This window comes from Fundulus heteroclitus, chromosome 11 (genome assembly GCF_011125445.2).
Source record: "Fundulus heteroclitus isolate FHET01 chromosome 11, MU-UCD_Fhet_4.1, whole genome shotgun sequence".
Taxonomy (NCBI): domain Eukaryota; kingdom Metazoa; phylum Chordata; class Actinopteri; order Cyprinodontiformes; family Fundulidae; genus Fundulus; species Fundulus heteroclitus.
The window spans coordinates 33817814-33834085 of record NC_046371.1 but is presented as its reverse complement, the minus strand read 5'-3'; the positions used below and the strand labels follow the sequence as shown (position 1 = coordinate 33834085).

The 16272-nt window shown below is 43.2% G+C and overlaps 1 protein-coding gene across 4 annotated transcripts in view; it reads right to left on the bottom strand.

Moving 5' to 3' along the window:
- The window catches only part of cltca (clathrin, heavy chain a (Hc)), a 32831-nt gene that overhangs the window by 4187 nt on the left and 12372 nt on the right, over nt 1-16272 (bottom strand). For all 4 annotated transcript variants that reach the window (XM_021317887.2, XM_012865200.3, XM_021317888.2 and 1 more), the window contains 23 exons: nt 14673-14941; nt 13240-13401; nt 13031-13144; nt 12571-12744; nt 9897-10094; nt 9496-9696; nt 9033-9185; nt 8761-8883; nt 7393-7530; nt 7142-7306; nt 6880-7060; nt 6021-6184; nt 5028-5153; nt 4803-4945; nt 4079-4313; nt 3854-3976; nt 3622-3767; nt 3328-3511; nt 3042-3234; nt 1082-1239; nt 721-993; nt 290-607; nt 71-202 (listed from right to left, as the gene is read on the bottom strand). In XM_021317887.2, coding sequence (XP_021173562.1) covers nt 71-202; nt 290-607; nt 721-993; nt 1082-1239; nt 3042-3234; nt 3328-3511; nt 3622-3767; nt 3854-3976; nt 4079-4313; nt 4803-4945; nt 5028-5153; nt 6021-6184; nt 6880-7060; nt 7142-7306; nt 7393-7530; nt 8761-8883; nt 9033-9185; nt 9496-9696; nt 9897-10094; nt 12571-12744; nt 13031-13144; nt 13240-13401; nt 14673-14941 — 4073 coding nt within the window. The remainder of the gene's footprint in view (nt 1-70; nt 203-289; nt 608-720; nt 994-1081; nt 1240-3041; nt 3235-3327; nt 3512-3621; nt 3768-3853; nt 3977-4078; nt 4314-4802; nt 4946-5027; nt 5154-6020; nt 6185-6879; nt 7061-7141; nt 7307-7392; nt 7531-8760; nt 8884-9032; nt 9186-9495; nt 9697-9896; nt 10095-12570; nt 12745-13030; nt 13145-13239; nt 13402-14672; nt 14942-16272) is intronic.

Below are 16272 nucleotides of genomic sequence, written 5' to 3'. Positions count from 1 at the left end.
TGCAACGACGACAAACATGAGCACAACCCCCAGGCGTGGCCTTGCTATACCTTTATCAGGTAGAGAGTACCTTAGTGAAGTAGTTGACCGCACGCGAGTGATCCAGTCTAGGGGAGAGCACCATCAGCAAATCATTCAGTAACAAAGGCTTGAACTCCAGGTAGAACTGGGTGGCTTTGTAGTACAGCTCCACATTGGCCACCTGCACATGATGCAGAGGGGAGGAGTTTTATTAAATACACTTTAAAAATGCGTCCAACAAAGAAACAGCATCCTGATTGTGCCATACTTTGGTGATGATGTCTTTGAACTGGCCCTCCTTCCAGGCGTCTGTCGGGTGATTCATCATGGTGATGATGGCGTTATCAAACTCCTCGTACTTGTCATAGAGGAAGACCAGCTCTGCCCACAGATGAGCCTGCTCGGCTGCTCTCAGAACCTTGGGGATGTTGACTCTGGACCAGAACAGCTCCAGATGCTCCCTCATCTTCTGGGGTTTGAACTTTGAGTAAAGGATGGCCAGCTCTGTGAACATGCCCATGTGAGCGCGCTCCAGGCCCAGGGCAGCCTCCAGCATGGTGATCAACTCCTCAAAGTAGCCGCGATCCTGAAAGACGAGAATGGATGAGGATACTTGCAGAGAGATATCGGCTTGTTAACTAGGCGGAGCCAGACGAGGATCTATAAACAAAGCTCCTGTAAATGCCTGATTTCACCTACTTGGTAATAGTTGATCAGCTCCTCCAGCTCGTCGGCGTGCACCACGATGTGGAGGCCACACATCTGGGCCAGCCTGAACTCCTGGCCGTCCACGCAGGCGAAGCACACCTCCTTCCAGGTGCGGGTGCTGTTGGCCTTGCGGGCTCCGTCCACGGCAGCTTGATACTCGCCCAGATGCACCAGAGTGGAGGCCAGGCGGCCGAAGTTGGAGACGTTGTTGTAAAGCAGTTTGGCTGCTTCGTACATTTTCTCGTCATAGCAACGGTCACCAACCTAAAAACGCACACACAGTACGAAGAGCCGGTGATTAAATGTGGGTCTGGCAGACGGAGTTGGTGCTGCATGTTGGAGCATGGCCAACCTGCTGGATGTGAGCGTTGTTGGGTCCGTTAATGAACTCCTCAAGTTCGGCCAGGCGATTGGTTTTAGCCAAAGCAAAGATCAGCTCGGTCTCCACGTAGGACTCACGGGCCTTCTTGCGAGCCATCTGAAGGAACTTGACGAGGTCCTCCCAGTTTCCTGAAACATTTACAGTCATATCATGCCAATGGGCCACTTTTACCTTCACCTATTAATCATCAGCTGGCATAACCAGACCGTTTTGATCTAGCCAACCATTTAGAAATATTCTTCTTCCTTTTCAATCCAGCATTAGGATTAGTACTCAGCCTCCCTGGAGTTTTTCCACATTTGGTCACATTGCTACCCTGGTCCCTTATCGGCATTGTGTGAAACCAGCTCAGAGCAACAAAAATGTGATTATTCAGTTTTGTTTTTCTAAATAAAAGACCTTCTGTCAATATTTTGTAAGACTACCATTCATTGCAATTATGGCTCCAAGTTGTTTTGGTCATGTCTCTACCATCTTTGCACTTCTGTAGACTAACAGTTGCCCATTCTGTGTAAAAAGACATGACTATGCTTTGATCCAGACAGTTCTGCTGTAGTTCTGGCTTTAGGTTTAAAATCTTTGCCCTGTTGGAACATAACCTCTGTACCCAGTCTCAAGCCCTCTGTAGACCTTCTAGTATCTCTGTAATGAAGAGAGGCATGAAGCCACAGCCATGTTTCATGGTGGGGATGCTGTGTTCAGAGTAATATGTACCATGATTTCTTACCACTAGTGTTTTCTAAATGAGAGAAAACTTAGATTTTGGTCTAATTTGACTAAAGCACGTGTCCCCAGCATGGCTTGGGACAAACTGCAAACAGGACTTCTTTTGGATTTCAACCACTGCTTTCTTCTCGCCACGTTTCCATAAAGCCCAGATTTGTAGAGGCAAATGGCTGTCCTGGCAACAGATTCTGCCACCTGAACTGCTCCTACAGGCCTCTCGTCTGCTCCCCTGATTAACGCTCTTCCTGCCAAACCTGTCAGTTTAGGAGGAGGGTCATGTTTTTGTAGATTTGCAGGTGTGCCATCTTCTTCATTTTTATAAGAAATATATTGTGCTTTGTGAGAAGTTTAAAGCTTGGGACGTCATTTTAGATTTCCTTACAACTTTCTTCCGGACCTGTCTGCTCTGTTTATGGTTCTTCGTGGTTCTGGTTGTTGCCGTTAATGGCGCCTTTCACAAAACGCTTGGATCTACACCAAAGTGAAATTACCAAGAAATCCCAATAAAAACCTTGAAGTTTGCAGTCGTAACATGACAAAGTCAAGTTTAAGAGGAATGTATACTTCTGAGAGACTGTACTTTAGGAGTATTTGAAGCCATAACATTTACTCTTCCTAGTTGGTATAAACAAAGTTGCATTGCTACTTATACCATAAATGAAATCCGAGCTCATTGTAGACCAAGGGTATGCACCTTTAAAACCCAAAGAGCCATCTTTATCCCCCAGGATTTGTAGCTCTAAATGCGTTTCATCTAGCTGAATTAACTGAGCTTTTGAGTAAAAAAAAAATATATAGAAAAATATCCACTATAGAAAATTCTTTACATTTTTTTATGACCCACTATTTCCATGTTTAGTTTTTCAAACTAAGAAAAACAAAAAAAGATAAATTTTCTTCTACTGAAGGTTGACATTTGTGAAAAAGTGATAAAAAAAACCCCACTTAGTTTCTATCCCAATGACAAGAACAATATATCTAAAAGATATTACTGCTAGTTTTTAGTGCAATTTTGTTGAGTAAATTCAAGGCAAGTATTCTATAAACTAAAAAAAAAAAAAAAAACTGCATTTGTTATATCTACAAAAATCAAGAACATAAGTTGGCTTTCTATCATTTTTGGCCAACTCTGTTTCGAGTTATTGTCCAAAGAGCAACTGCGGTCCTGGAGCCACCTCAGGTCTGCATGAAGGAGTTCTCTTACCACTCTTGTCGGCTGCCTGGACCACCTCCATGTACGCAGACGGGTCATCAGCTTTGATGTAGGAGTCAATCGCCTCTTTAACCAGCTCCTTCTGTAGCTGAGCCTTGGCCAGCTGGCTCCACACAGCGGGCTCATTGCAGCGTTCTGCAAACTCATAGGCCCGGTCCAGGTTGCTGATGTGCTCAATGAGCACCTAAAAAAAAAAAAGGGGGGGGGGGGGAGAAAATACTCAAGCCTTGTCTGAATAAATAAGGGCAAAGTTGAAGTGATGAAGGACTTTACAGACCTGCACAGCAGAGGTGTTGACGTCAAACTTCTTAAAGATGGCAAAGGCCTCCTCAAAGAGCTCATTGCTGATGGCGATGTTGGCGATATCAGGGGCGTCGTAGTTGTCCAGCCTGCTAATGTATTCCATCACACGTGTGTGGTCAGCTTTGATTGCAGTCAGGATCAGCAGGTTCTGCAGATTTCTGAGGAGGAAAGAAATAAAACCACTCAGCATTTTTCCTTCGGTCAAGTGAGTTCGAAGCCACAATAAGATCACAGCTTAAGTCAAGAACATGCTGGACGTGCTCAGCACCTGTGTTCACTGAAGACGGAATTGTCCAGCACAATTTTCTCCAGCAGCTCAATGAGCTCATTGGGCAAGTCGGCAGTCATGAAAGCTTTGACGGTGACTGAGACCTCCTCAGGGTCCTGGGTTTCTGACAGAGCTGTTTGTACCACCTGAGAACACGAATAGAGCAGCGTCTCAGAGAAGCAGCAGGAGACGGTGCCAAGGAAGGTCTCCTCTCCATGACTTCAGACTCTACCTGGTCAATGAGTGGCCGTCTGTAGGGGTTGCTCTCAATTAACACGGTGGCCCACAGATCAGCGTCTTTGCGTCGCACCAGGTAGCGAGACAAGCTCTTGAACAGGGAGTTCTCATTGCAAACCTGAAGCAAGTGCAGGAAAGCATACATTGATGTCAGCTATAGAGAAAACGGATGAATTGAGGGTACAAATGTATGAATGCTGGCGAAGAAACGCATCCTCACGTTGATTAGCTCCTGGTCACACTGGCCTCGCTCATAAGACACGCAGGCCAAGTGAGGGTCCCTCTTCTCGCAGTACTTCCCCACCACGCGGCTGTCATAGTAGGGGTTCTCCCGCAGGAAGCGTTCAGGGTTGTTGTTGCTGTCGATGTATATCTTTGCCAGGGCGTTGTGGGTGGCGGGCTCTTCACAGCCTTCATGGATACGGGACTCCAGCCAGGGCAGCAGCAGCTTCAGTCTGCGACAAAGAGAAAGATGGTAACTCTTGAAGACTCAAACATCAAGCACCACCATAATAAAAATGCTCAGAAATTAAATGTCCACGTTTTTACACATGACCTTTCCTCTTTCATTTCTTATTAAGCCACATACCGAGATAATCTGCTTAACATTAAAAGTGCATTGTATTATACACACACACACACACACAATTATTTTTTTGGATTATTTTTCTAGGAAGGTGCAGATGCCTAATAAAAAGCAAAGTATTGTTTTACACAGGTAAACATTTTCGGGCTTTCTAAATACTAAAATAAATATCAAGACAACAGGCTCCAAGGCTTCTAGTTTTGTCCACAAACTTTATAACAAACTCGCTGCGATAAGAGTCTTTATACTGTAGGGGAACCATTTCTTATAACCTCATAGAATCCCTTAAACACTTTAAATGAAGATTTAATCATGAAGAAAACCCTGTCCTTTTCTGTGCATTTATAAAATAAAGCACCTGTTCCTCTTTTCCACCTCTGCAACCAGTTCATCAGTGGAGAACTGTCCTCTGACGACCAAGATCAGACTCTTGATGACATCCTCGGAGCAGTCCACATCCAGGAGACCGCCAACAACGACCGGCAGACGGCTAGGATTCACCTACGACAATAGTTGGCCGTCAGCTAAAATCCTGGTTTGACTCGTATAACTAAGAGTAAAACATGTCTGCAGTAGCTCTTACCTTCTGAACGTAAATCTCAATGTACTTTTGCAGGTTGTTCCTGTACAGGTAAAGGACCAGGTCATGGACGAAATCAAAACGGTCACAGACTATGATGAGGGGCAGCTGGTCGGTGAGTTTGGCTTCCTGTGTGTCACAATTTGAAAACGCAGAACAGAGCTACAGTCAGTCAGATGTAACGTATACAGCAACTTATTCAAGCCTATCTATCCCAACCTGATAGGACAATAATGATCTTTTACTACTTCTTAGCTGAAAACTAGATTAGTTATGTAAAAATGCTTTCATCAGTTTAAAATGACTTAAAATATAAAATTACAGAAAGTAGCATTTAAAGCATTCTATACTGTAAAAGTAGAAAAATGTAAATCTGTGTTTCTAACTTTGTGTCATGTTTAAGACAGAGCTACTGGTCATCAGGTCGTTACCAGCAGCAATAAACCAGTCCTATGTTGCACCGCTTACATCGGGGGGGAGAACAACTTCCAATCAGGAACGTGCAGCAAAGGACTACAACTTCCAGATACATGACTACAAACACTCCTGCACATGAATGACGTCATATCTAAAGCACTGGTTGCAACTAAGACACAACCCACTGACTAGGACCAACTAATACACGACTGGCTGCATCCATGTGCAGTATGGACAATGGCGTACACAAATATACGCCTCCATATAAATGGCTGACAGATTTACCTGATACATGTCCTGCCATTTTAAAAGAAGAAAAGCAGAGGAAGATAATTCACCACCATCAAGATTTATAAGCACAGGCAAACTGTTTAGGGCCAATTAGTTTACCCTGATCATTATCCAAAGGAACAATTTCAAGATTTATATTTCAAGCCATTTAGAAAAGTAAACAGAATTTTAAGACAGAAAAAGTACAGAACTACAGACTTAAGAAGTCAGAAAAAGTACATTTGAGAAAAGATCAGAAAGAAAAACATGAGAACTGAAGCGTCTGTCCAGCCGTGTCTGCAGCTTCACCTTTAGAAAGTTCTTGACCCGCTCAGGGTCGTAGCAGTTGCTCTCTCTGCAGATCCTCTCCACCTCTTTGATTTGGCCCGTCTTGCAGGCAGCTTGAATGTACTTGAAGTGGACTTCAGCATCCTGACTGAAGTTCACAATGGAGCCCAGGAAGTAGAACAAACCTGAGAGACGCAAAGACACACAAACAAGTCTATAACAACTCAGACCTCCAATTCTTTAAATGAGTAAATGCATGCTAACAGATTATTCTCTCTCAATAGCAGCGACTGGGGACGGCTCATTGTTAATCTTGTTTTGCCTAATTTGCACCCTGAGGCCTTCACATCCACAACATAACCGAGAACCCCTTCATGCCCACATTGTGCGTTTCCGAGCTCATCGTACTCCAAATGTCCTTTTCCAGGCGTTGACAGTTGATGGAAGCAGGGATTACAAAGCTGCATGAAACAGAGGGCCTAATGCTAACAGCTGAGCTTGAATCGTGGGACTCAGACCTGAACATTGTTAAACATCTGTTGACGTTAGGAGCTTGGGAGTCACAGAAATGGACTAAACATCAACAACAAGATTCCTCTGAGGAACAACTGGAACATCTTGCAGCGTTTCTAAGCAGTCTGCATGCGCAACGCGCTGCTTCATTGCTGCCTGAATATTAAACCCATTTGCTTCAATTTGGTCTGATTTTTTTTAAATTCATAATTTCTGGATATTTTCTGAAATTCTATGCAACAAATGTGCAATCCAACGTAGAAATTTAAGGAATGTAATATAAGAAAATAAAAAATTAAAGTTTTACAAAGTAAACCTAGGCGCAGTGGTGCAGCTACACAGGATGTCAATAAGATCAAGTTCTCACCTTCAAAGCTCTTGAAGGACTCGAAGAGTTCGGTGAGAGACGCTGTGGAGAGTTGTTCGTGGTACTTGGAGGCCACCTGGACACAGATCTGCAGGTTCTGGCGGATGTTAGCCGAGAGCATGGCCCTGAGGCACTCCATTGAATCCTCCACTGACAACGAGCCAAAGAAGTTCACCAGCCACTGGACAAATAAGAAGACTTGTTGAATTTTTTTATTGGCAAAAAATCAGGATCGTTTTTACTGAAAAAGGAAATAGCCGACCTCTGGGTTGAGAAGGTGTGTGTGCACCACGGCACGCTTGATGTCGTACAGGTCTGTGTAGTGCTCCAGTGCCCTCTGAAGAAGGCCAGCCTTCTCACACAGCTGGGCAATGTGGGCACGGTCATAGTGTGTGAACATCTGGTTACCCAGGATTGCGTCAGCAACCTGCAAAAAGCACAGGGACGTTAGAAAACAGGGTTTTTGTATCATAACAAGCATTTATTGAACAAAGTGCGTGCACTCTGGTCCACCTGTGGGGCGTGCATGAGGTTCATCTCCAAGAGGCGAGTTTGCAGCGGCCCTTCTGAAGGTCTGTTGTTCTTTAAGGCATCGAGGAGGAAAGAGGTGCACTGCTGGATCAAGTTGTACTCCATGAACACGTCCACAATCTGAGAAATTACAGAAACACAAAAGTGAGAAATAAAAAAATTAAACTCCTGACAGACACGTGCAACCACCAGTAGCTATACAAACCAATAACATTTTGTTTTCTCAATTTTATGGCCTTAAACACCAAGGTTTTAACAAGTGAGATTCTTCCGCCCCGAGCACTGTATAATGTCTTTAGTTCTTCACATCACTATTTTTTATTCTCTGTTAAGCTACTTGTTGGCATGCGTGCCACTCAGGGTTTAGCCCCTTCCTGCCCTAAAATACAGGTCAGAGCAGCGGAGCACTGGAGCAACCCCCAGCAGATCAACCCGTTCTCTTGCTAACAGCATTAGAAAGTTATGAGTTACTTTCTTCACTAGACATGCTCCAGTCAACTGTTCCCACCAAAAGCGTTAGAACCCTTTTTCAGAGGAAAATCCTCATTTCAGTCACATCGAACCAAGCAATGCAACCTAAAAAGCACCCCGTAACCACTGGACAGTGTAATGTATTATTTTGTTGCTTCATATTGACATGAAAAACAATCCTGGGTTTTTACAGAGAAACTCAAACTCAGCATAAAGGAGCATTACACTAATCATCTCAAGCATTCACTTTAAGGTAAAAAAAGGGGGGACGACAACTTGTTCCCCAAAGACGTCTTTTTAAAAGACGAAATAGTCTAATAAATAATAGTCTAAGTGATAATTTTTAGGTTCATTGGCAAACATTTTGCAGGTGCACCATGGTGGATATAAATGAAAGGCTGCTAAATAAAGACGGTCTGATGCTTCGGACCTTGTTTAGAGCGCCGGGCTGACTGGAAAGAACAGATAGTAAAGTTTTCCAGGAACCCAAGTCATTTCTAAAATCTTCGTCTGCCTGAACAGCACTTAAGGAAACAGAAAGCTCCGTCAGCAGTTGGCGTCTGCATTGCAGAGATTCTGCAGTGGCAGGAAGTAAAGGAAGTAGTGCATTTCCTTTATACTAGAAGGTAGCTGAAGTTCACAGCTGTATCCTGTGGTGTTAGTCACTTCTATGGTGCACCCTACTTCAAAGGAAAATTAGGATTAACAAACTGGTAGATTCTGATAAAGTAAACATTTATCTGTCACAAGAAAATCTATGGAGTTCAAAACCTGGAGGGTAAAGATTCAGACTATCCGTAAAGATTAGATTTCTTTTTTCAACACAAAACCCATTGCAAAAACAAAAGCATGCGACACGTCGGTGTTATTCCTTCTGACCTGTGTGATGTCTGCTAAGGGCTCTTCATCCTGGACCAGCATCTGTGCAAACTGCAGACCTTGTTCTGGGTTAATGCGCATCACATTCCTGAGCAGAAAGATCCAGTCCGGGGTGTAGCCGACCTTCAAAGAGCAAATAATGCAAAGCAAAACCAATGAGATGAAGACTTAAGAAAAACCTTTAATTGCTGAAATTCACATGAGAAGTACTTGGAGATCATTTGAAATATTCTATAGATCCATCAGGTTTAGTGAAACAAGTACATTCCTACCTTCTTGGCATACAGGACGATTTTGGGGAACTGACCAGTCTCTGCAAAGCACTGAATGACCTTGTTGGGGACATTTGCCCGCAGATACACACTGAGGGCCAAGGTGGGATCCACTGCCTTCACCAGATCACCCAGTTCCTCTGAACACTCCAACTAAAACGCACAACCATAACATCCAAACGTCATTATGGCTCAACACACATCACTGCCATGCCAAGGCAGAGAAGGACATACTCATTAAACAATACATAAGATTTAAAAATAAACCATTTTAGTCCCCAACAATTAACTTATTTACTGTTGAAGCAATCAGGATACAGCCCAACTTTTAAAGGGAAGTGTGTGAATTCCTGGAATATCAGATGATCTCATGCATTCACTAATAAGCCTGCCATGTAAACAAAAGTCAGGAAGTGGCAGGAAATGTCGCCGTGAGAGAGGAGGCCGAGCTAGCTCAAAGTACCTTGTCTTCCTTCAGCCACTTCTCCAGAAGCTGCTTTCGCCCCTGCTGGAGGACGGGTCTGCAAAGCTCCAGGGACTCAAACTTGTTGAGCTGGCCCTGGTCCAACAGGATACCAAAGTACTGCAGCAAGGGAGAGGTCTGGCCCGGCTGAGTTGGAACGCCCTGGAAGCGACGAATGGTGTCGGGAGTGCGCAGGATTCCCTGAAAGGAAAAAAAATAAATAAAAAATTAAATAAAAAAAAAGGATAGAACATATAGTATAGCACAAGAAATGAAAGCAAGACATTAAACCTGGAATAAAAGCAACCAAAAAAAAAAAAAAAAAAAAAAAAAAAAAAAAAAAAAAACCCTCTCAGTGGTCAGAGGGGTGTTTAAAAAGCTCATCTGGGAACAATAGGTACCTTTGGTGCATTAGCAGCAACTTTGGCAGCCTCAGAGTAGTTGCCAGCAGCAAAGAGGTTGTTGAACTTGCGTGCAAAGAGCTCTTCCCCTCCTGCCAGGTTGTTGCGGACAGCTAAGCGGAGAGCAAGGTCTGGATTCTGCAGCACATTGGTGATGTATGGAATGATATTTTCTTCTTCCACGCAAACAGACAGCACCTGAGTCAAAGCAGAAGGTTTTCAGTGCACTGTACGACACACCGGCTCAATATTCAGGACGGATTAGCATTTCCTGCCCTTTTTCATGTACCTCTATTGTAAAAAAAAAAAAAATGCCAGAAGGAAAGAAAAAGACAAATCAACCCTAAGAATTAACTGACTTCACCTTTAGATGTACACTTATCTAAAAAGAAAAAACACACGACCCTTTTTCTTGCTTTCACAAACAGTCTTAATTTAGCACCATAATCTGAGCTGGGGCATTGTTCTTGACTAAATACCGTCGGGCCTCGGGGATTTGGATGCTGAAGGGAAATGTTTGCCCTACTGGGTCCTCTTAAAGCAGGGTGTCTGGGAGTGGTCAGGTAAATGAAAGAAAAAGTCCACCTAAAAAAGGAGCAGGACGGGGGCGGACCTTACTGTTTATGAAGTATTTTACTGGTCAAATGTTTAGAGCACATAAATACTAGCAGGATCGTTTATAACCAAGCAGCAGACATTAAATGTCCTGACCCAGACAGTAACGCACAAATGTAACAAGGGGGAATAAAACAGAACAGCAGCGGTTGTGATATAGACAGTAGCAGGAGGAAATGAGACGTGCAGCAAGAAAACTGAGGGCACTGAAGAACATGGATTAATAGCGTTTCCCAGAGGTAGATAATTTACCTGTGGTGGTGGGCTGTGCAGAGCAGCATGCTGCCAGTCTCAAAATCAGACATTCCTCATACTGGAAATCTCACATATCAGGGGATACTTATTTACACTGAATACTGTGTAATCTGAATTTTACCCCACCATGGTTTGGAAGCCGTCATTTTTTTTTCTGTTATTCCTCTCTCGGTTTGTCAATCAATTCAACCAATCAAAACAGCACGTAAAGCAACATGCTAGCTAACTACTAAGAGGTTTAGTAGTTACAAGTACAAGAAGTGACAACTGAGCAAACGAGAGTGAGCAGGAAGCAACGGCTTTAATTTCTGTTGAAAACATCAACACTGGAGTAAACACTCATGCTGGGAGGGTTAGCTACGGCAGCCAGGGGCACGAGCAACAGAACCAAAACAGCTAAATCAAAGAAAGTTGGGTTGATTGAAGGCAGAAGAAACCCTTGCTTTGTTCTGATCCTTGTTCTCCTGAGCTGCTGTTTACCTCTTCAGTCAGTGTTTAGCCTGACATCAGCGCTTATGTTAATCAAAGCATCTGTTTACATTTATTCTTGACTTTTGAGTTAATTGATTGGACACAGCACTACACAGTGTTGTCAGATCTGCGATTATTATATATTAAAATAACGGCACGACTGAATCAAAGGTACATAGTCACATTCAAGGAATTAGTACATTAAAAAAAGTTAATGTATATAACTTACTGAAATAAAGTAACGGTGATCTTTTAAAGCGGAAATGCATATTCTAATTCACTGAATCTGACTACTTCCATAAAGGATTTTATTTTGTCCATTTTCCCCAAACAAGGAAGTGAAACCCAAATTAAATAAACTTCACTAAATGAGGCTGAATTGTCCCCTATTAAGTAAAATAATTAAGTTATTGTTCGTCATATTCTAATCACATTTTTCACCTTAACCAAAAATAACCCTGTACCTTTAAAACAAATTTGCCGCAGTACAAAACGTGGTATCGAGTATTTTCTTAGTATCTGTTTAAAATTTTAGTATATGGACAATCCTGATGAATATTTCTAACTCTAACCTGCAAAGCAATGTAATCCCACCCCACCTACGACTGTACTTTTTCTAGCAGTACAAACATTTTACCTTTACATCTTCTAATAAGACAGCATGAGTAAAATACTTAAATATGAACTCATCTGAGTCTTAATAAATCGTATGAAGCGCTGTAGTACATTAACCATATCAACTTACCAAATTTTGTTGCTAAACTAACCAATGTCTCTGTTATCACTAGAGGCCAAGCCAGTGGCCTAGTTCTTCTCAGATCACAGCCACTGTGCACGTCTGCGTCCGTGTGTTGTACGCACACACACATACTTGCCCGCCACCGCATACAGGCACGTCTGTCTCGGCTCGGATCAACTTTTCTCCCTCCACTCAATTATTCATGCGGCGAGTGGCCTGAATGGAACATTATTAATCAGCTGGCTGTATCCAGTTCTCCTCTCTGGTTCAGCTTTACACACGCGGTAACATGCAACCCTGTGCGCTCCCCGTGTGAAACACCACACCATGGATTATTTACAATGCCTCCTGGCAGAGTGAGCTCTGCCTGATGACACCAAGCCAAATGCTTCTTTCAGCAGCCCATGCCGCAACATCATGTTTGATGTCGTGGTTTCTAACATTCGTCGGCACTAATGAGCGGTACACAACGTTAGACAGATGACTATTAAGAAGAGCGGGAGTCATCAGCAAAATTCTACGGTCACATCATTTCCATGTTCAGGACCAACATTAGGACACGCGGTCTGGACGTACGCCTGCGGGTCACCTTACCTGTCCCTTTCTGTTGACCCCAATGATGCCCGAAGTAGCCTCATGTGGAGCGGTGACAAAGATGGTCTCTCCACTGATGCGGTTCATGTAGATGCAGGTTCCCGTCTCCAGGTCGTACAGGTGGATGTAGCCATATTTGGTTATGAGGAAAACCACGTTGTTCTTAGAACTTATCTGGAAGAGACATCAAAAAAAAAATTTCCTTTAAAAAAAAAAATAAAAAATACAATGCAAAGGTTTTAACGACCTGAGACAAGGGTAGTAGCCTTCTTACGGCTGGTCACTTGTGCAACACAATCTTCCCTGGCATCAGAAGCACTTGAAACAGTCAACAGCTTAAAATAATTGCTTTTTAGAAACCAATGCTTTTTAAAACCTTGATAGCAGAAAGTGCTCTGCTAAGGGAAGCAGGTTTCACTTCACTTCCATTTATACATTTTGTGTTCTCACGTGATCCTACCTGCATGGCCACGGGAAAGTCATTCTGTGCTTCGGGAGGAAAGAAGACATCCACAGCTTTCTTTGCAAATGGCTGATTACCAGTTGGTGGGGTTCCCACCTCAATGATGTGTAGCTAGGCCAAGCAGAAACCAAACAGAAGCTGGGTTATTGATTCTGTCGCCCCATAAAATGACATTTATTATCCGTCTTGTTGGTGAAGCAGTTCACCTTTCCTCCAGCCGTGCCTCTGACAGCAAAGCAGAAGAGAGTGGATTCCTCTGCGTTTCCGTCGATCTTAAACTGGGCGAAGCTGGCAGCGTGGCCTTCGATGGGCTGAGAAACCTTTCTGTCCACAGAGTAGAGCTGCATGGCTCCCACCACCCGATTTTGCTGAAAAACAAAAACTTACATTAACCTTTTTTTACCCAGAGGCCTGTTTTAAAATGTACCATATAAACCCTCAGGGCACCATGGCCATTTCAAACATTTCTGAAGTTTGTTTTCTCATCATTTTTGGCTTCGTTTACCAAATGGCCATTCCTTCAAAAAAGCGGTGTATTCAGCAAAGATTTCTAACTTCTTCTCTTCAAGTCTTTGGCACCACCTATTAACCAAGCGGAGGAATCCCACCCACATTCATTGATGCCCAATCAAAATGTGTTTTATGAGTCCAGTCCCATAGTAATTTCATTAGGCCCGTTTACACTACACCGAGCCATGCCGAGACCAGTCCGAGCTTGGATCAGTTAACCGGGATAAAAACGGCCGTTTACACGCAAGAGTTATCTCGGTTCCTTGGTTGCTCCTCGCCTCCTAGTGGCGATCTGCGGTACTACCGCTCTCTGGAATTGAAGGCAGGACCGATCAAATCAAAATATCGGCGCCCGTAACATTCAGGATGTTATGGTTAGACAGTCGGCTTTTGGGACGAGGATAAGACAAACAAACGTCTAATAAGACGTTACAGACGCAGGAAACAACAACAGACAATGAGGTTCATCACACTGCTAAGCAGAATCATCTCTGGAAACCGTGTGGCACGGTAGGGAAGCTAGTATTATTATGAATGTCTGAAATTTGTCTGAATGGATTGTGAATCGGGACGTGCAGCCAGACACGCCGGAAAACCCGCGGACAGTCAGCTGACTGTAAGGGGATGACGCGGTCTGCTCATGCGCTCTTCGTTATCAGGTAACCGGGATAAAAAAAAAAAAAACAGTCCGAGACCTACTAGGGAACTGGTCCGCAGTTAGCGCGGTCCGGTTATGTTTAGCGCGGTCCGGTTCAGTCTGCTGACCGTTTACACACAAGAGTCATCTCGGTTACCGAGCTCGGACTGGTCTCGGCTCGGTTAAAAAAGTGTAGTGTAAACGGGCCTTTTATTATTTTTAACTTTAAAATTCTTGACCAGTCCCTTGTGTGGAAATCCCGTCAAGATTTTGGGCTGCATCGCTTTCTACTAGTTCAAGAAAAAATATGCACTGTACATCTACCAAACTGCAAATCTGGCATAAGGTTTAAAATACCTTTTCAAACAAAAAGTGAATCAGCCAATGTTGCTGCCAGTGGTTTACATTCCCAGACTGAACTAATACAACCCCCCCCCCCCCCCATATTTCTGAAAACATGTTACATTTGGATTGGCAGTACAGGGCAGTTACCTGAGCGGAGATGCCAATAAGAAGGAGCCATTTCTGCTTGGCGTCAGTGCGGTAATTGATGATCTGGCAGCCTGCCAGGCTGGAGTGGCGGTCAAAGACTTTGATAGGCTGAGAGTCCCCCTCCATGCTCCAGTGGTAGACAGCGGTGTCGGTCACAAGTGCGACAGTGTTCAGAGAGATCCACTTCCAGAAAGTCACGTCGTCCGTCATGGTGTGCGCCTTCATCTTGCTCTTCATCTCAATGTTAAAGATCTGAAGGGTTTTGGCCGCTACAGAGAAGAGGACAGAAGCAGGAACCAGGCCAAAAGAGAATTTTATAGTTTCTGACAGTTTCTTTCCCATTATCCATACACACTTGATTTGTTGCAAAAGAAACACCAAATTTTATCAGATGCAGGAAATTTGAATTCTTGCTCAATTACTGAGGAAATATTCCAGTAGTGATAGACAGGGGATACCAGACATGCTGTAGTAGGAAACTGCCTGATCGAGAAGGAGTAGCATTGAAAGGAGGAAATGAAAAGTGTTTGGGTTCCAAAGGAGCTACACAACAAGTAAACGTGCAAACCAAATTTATACTTAAAAAGCAAATACATGTTCCAGTTGTAATTGGTAGGATTTATCACACCAGGACTCCAACAGAAAAGCCAGAAAGTCATGTTTTTTCAAATGCCTAGATAAGCTCTGTTGGATGACACATTTCTGACATTAGGGAACAAAATATTTAAAGTTTTTGTGTAAACTGTATGACTTAAAGGACTATACTTCACTAAACTGGCCAGAGCTCTGACTTGTTTTCGGTAATGGAAGATATAACCATTTAAACAGAACAGCCTTCACCAAGAAAGACAAGTTTGAGGGAGAAAAAATATCCAGCAGCAGAAAGGAACGATAAGAAAAACAGCGGCTCATATTTGGACCCAAGGCGGTCAAGTTTGGCTCATTTTACACTAAAAAGATGATAAAAAAAAAGAAAAAAAAAAATGCCCAACGATGATGATGAGCAAGTACTTCAAGGAATCTGGAAAACCAGAGACTAAAATTGTATATAAAAAGGTTCACTCACCTGTATTTTTTTTATATATATTAGTTAGGATTAATTTAGTGAGCTCAAGCTTTATTAAAAAGAAAAAGCGGTGTGACTTTGTGTTTGCCAATTATTAATTCTTCATCCACAAAAGCGCTGACACAGCCATTGAGACGATTGTCATCACAAAGCCATAGAATCACAATACAATGAGCGGTCTGTCAAACGGACCACTTGATTAGGCAGCCATACTTTAGAGAGCAAGCATTACAGTATTTAACTGGATCATAATCAGTAGTTGCAGTTGTGCACGGACATTGTGTTAATTTTTCACGTGTAGTTAAATGAACAGGTTAAGGCTCATCCGGCGGCGCATGAAAAATGATGATACACCGAAGAGAAGGCAACATATGGAGAGAGAAGGGTCTAGACTAGACTGATACCAGGATGTATAAAGATGGGGGACAGAACTCTTTATGACTGGAGCTAAGGCATTGCCTCCAGCAGACAGACTGCATTAAATGTGCAGCAGTTTTCCCTCTACACGATAAGCAACTTTAGCATTTCTATACC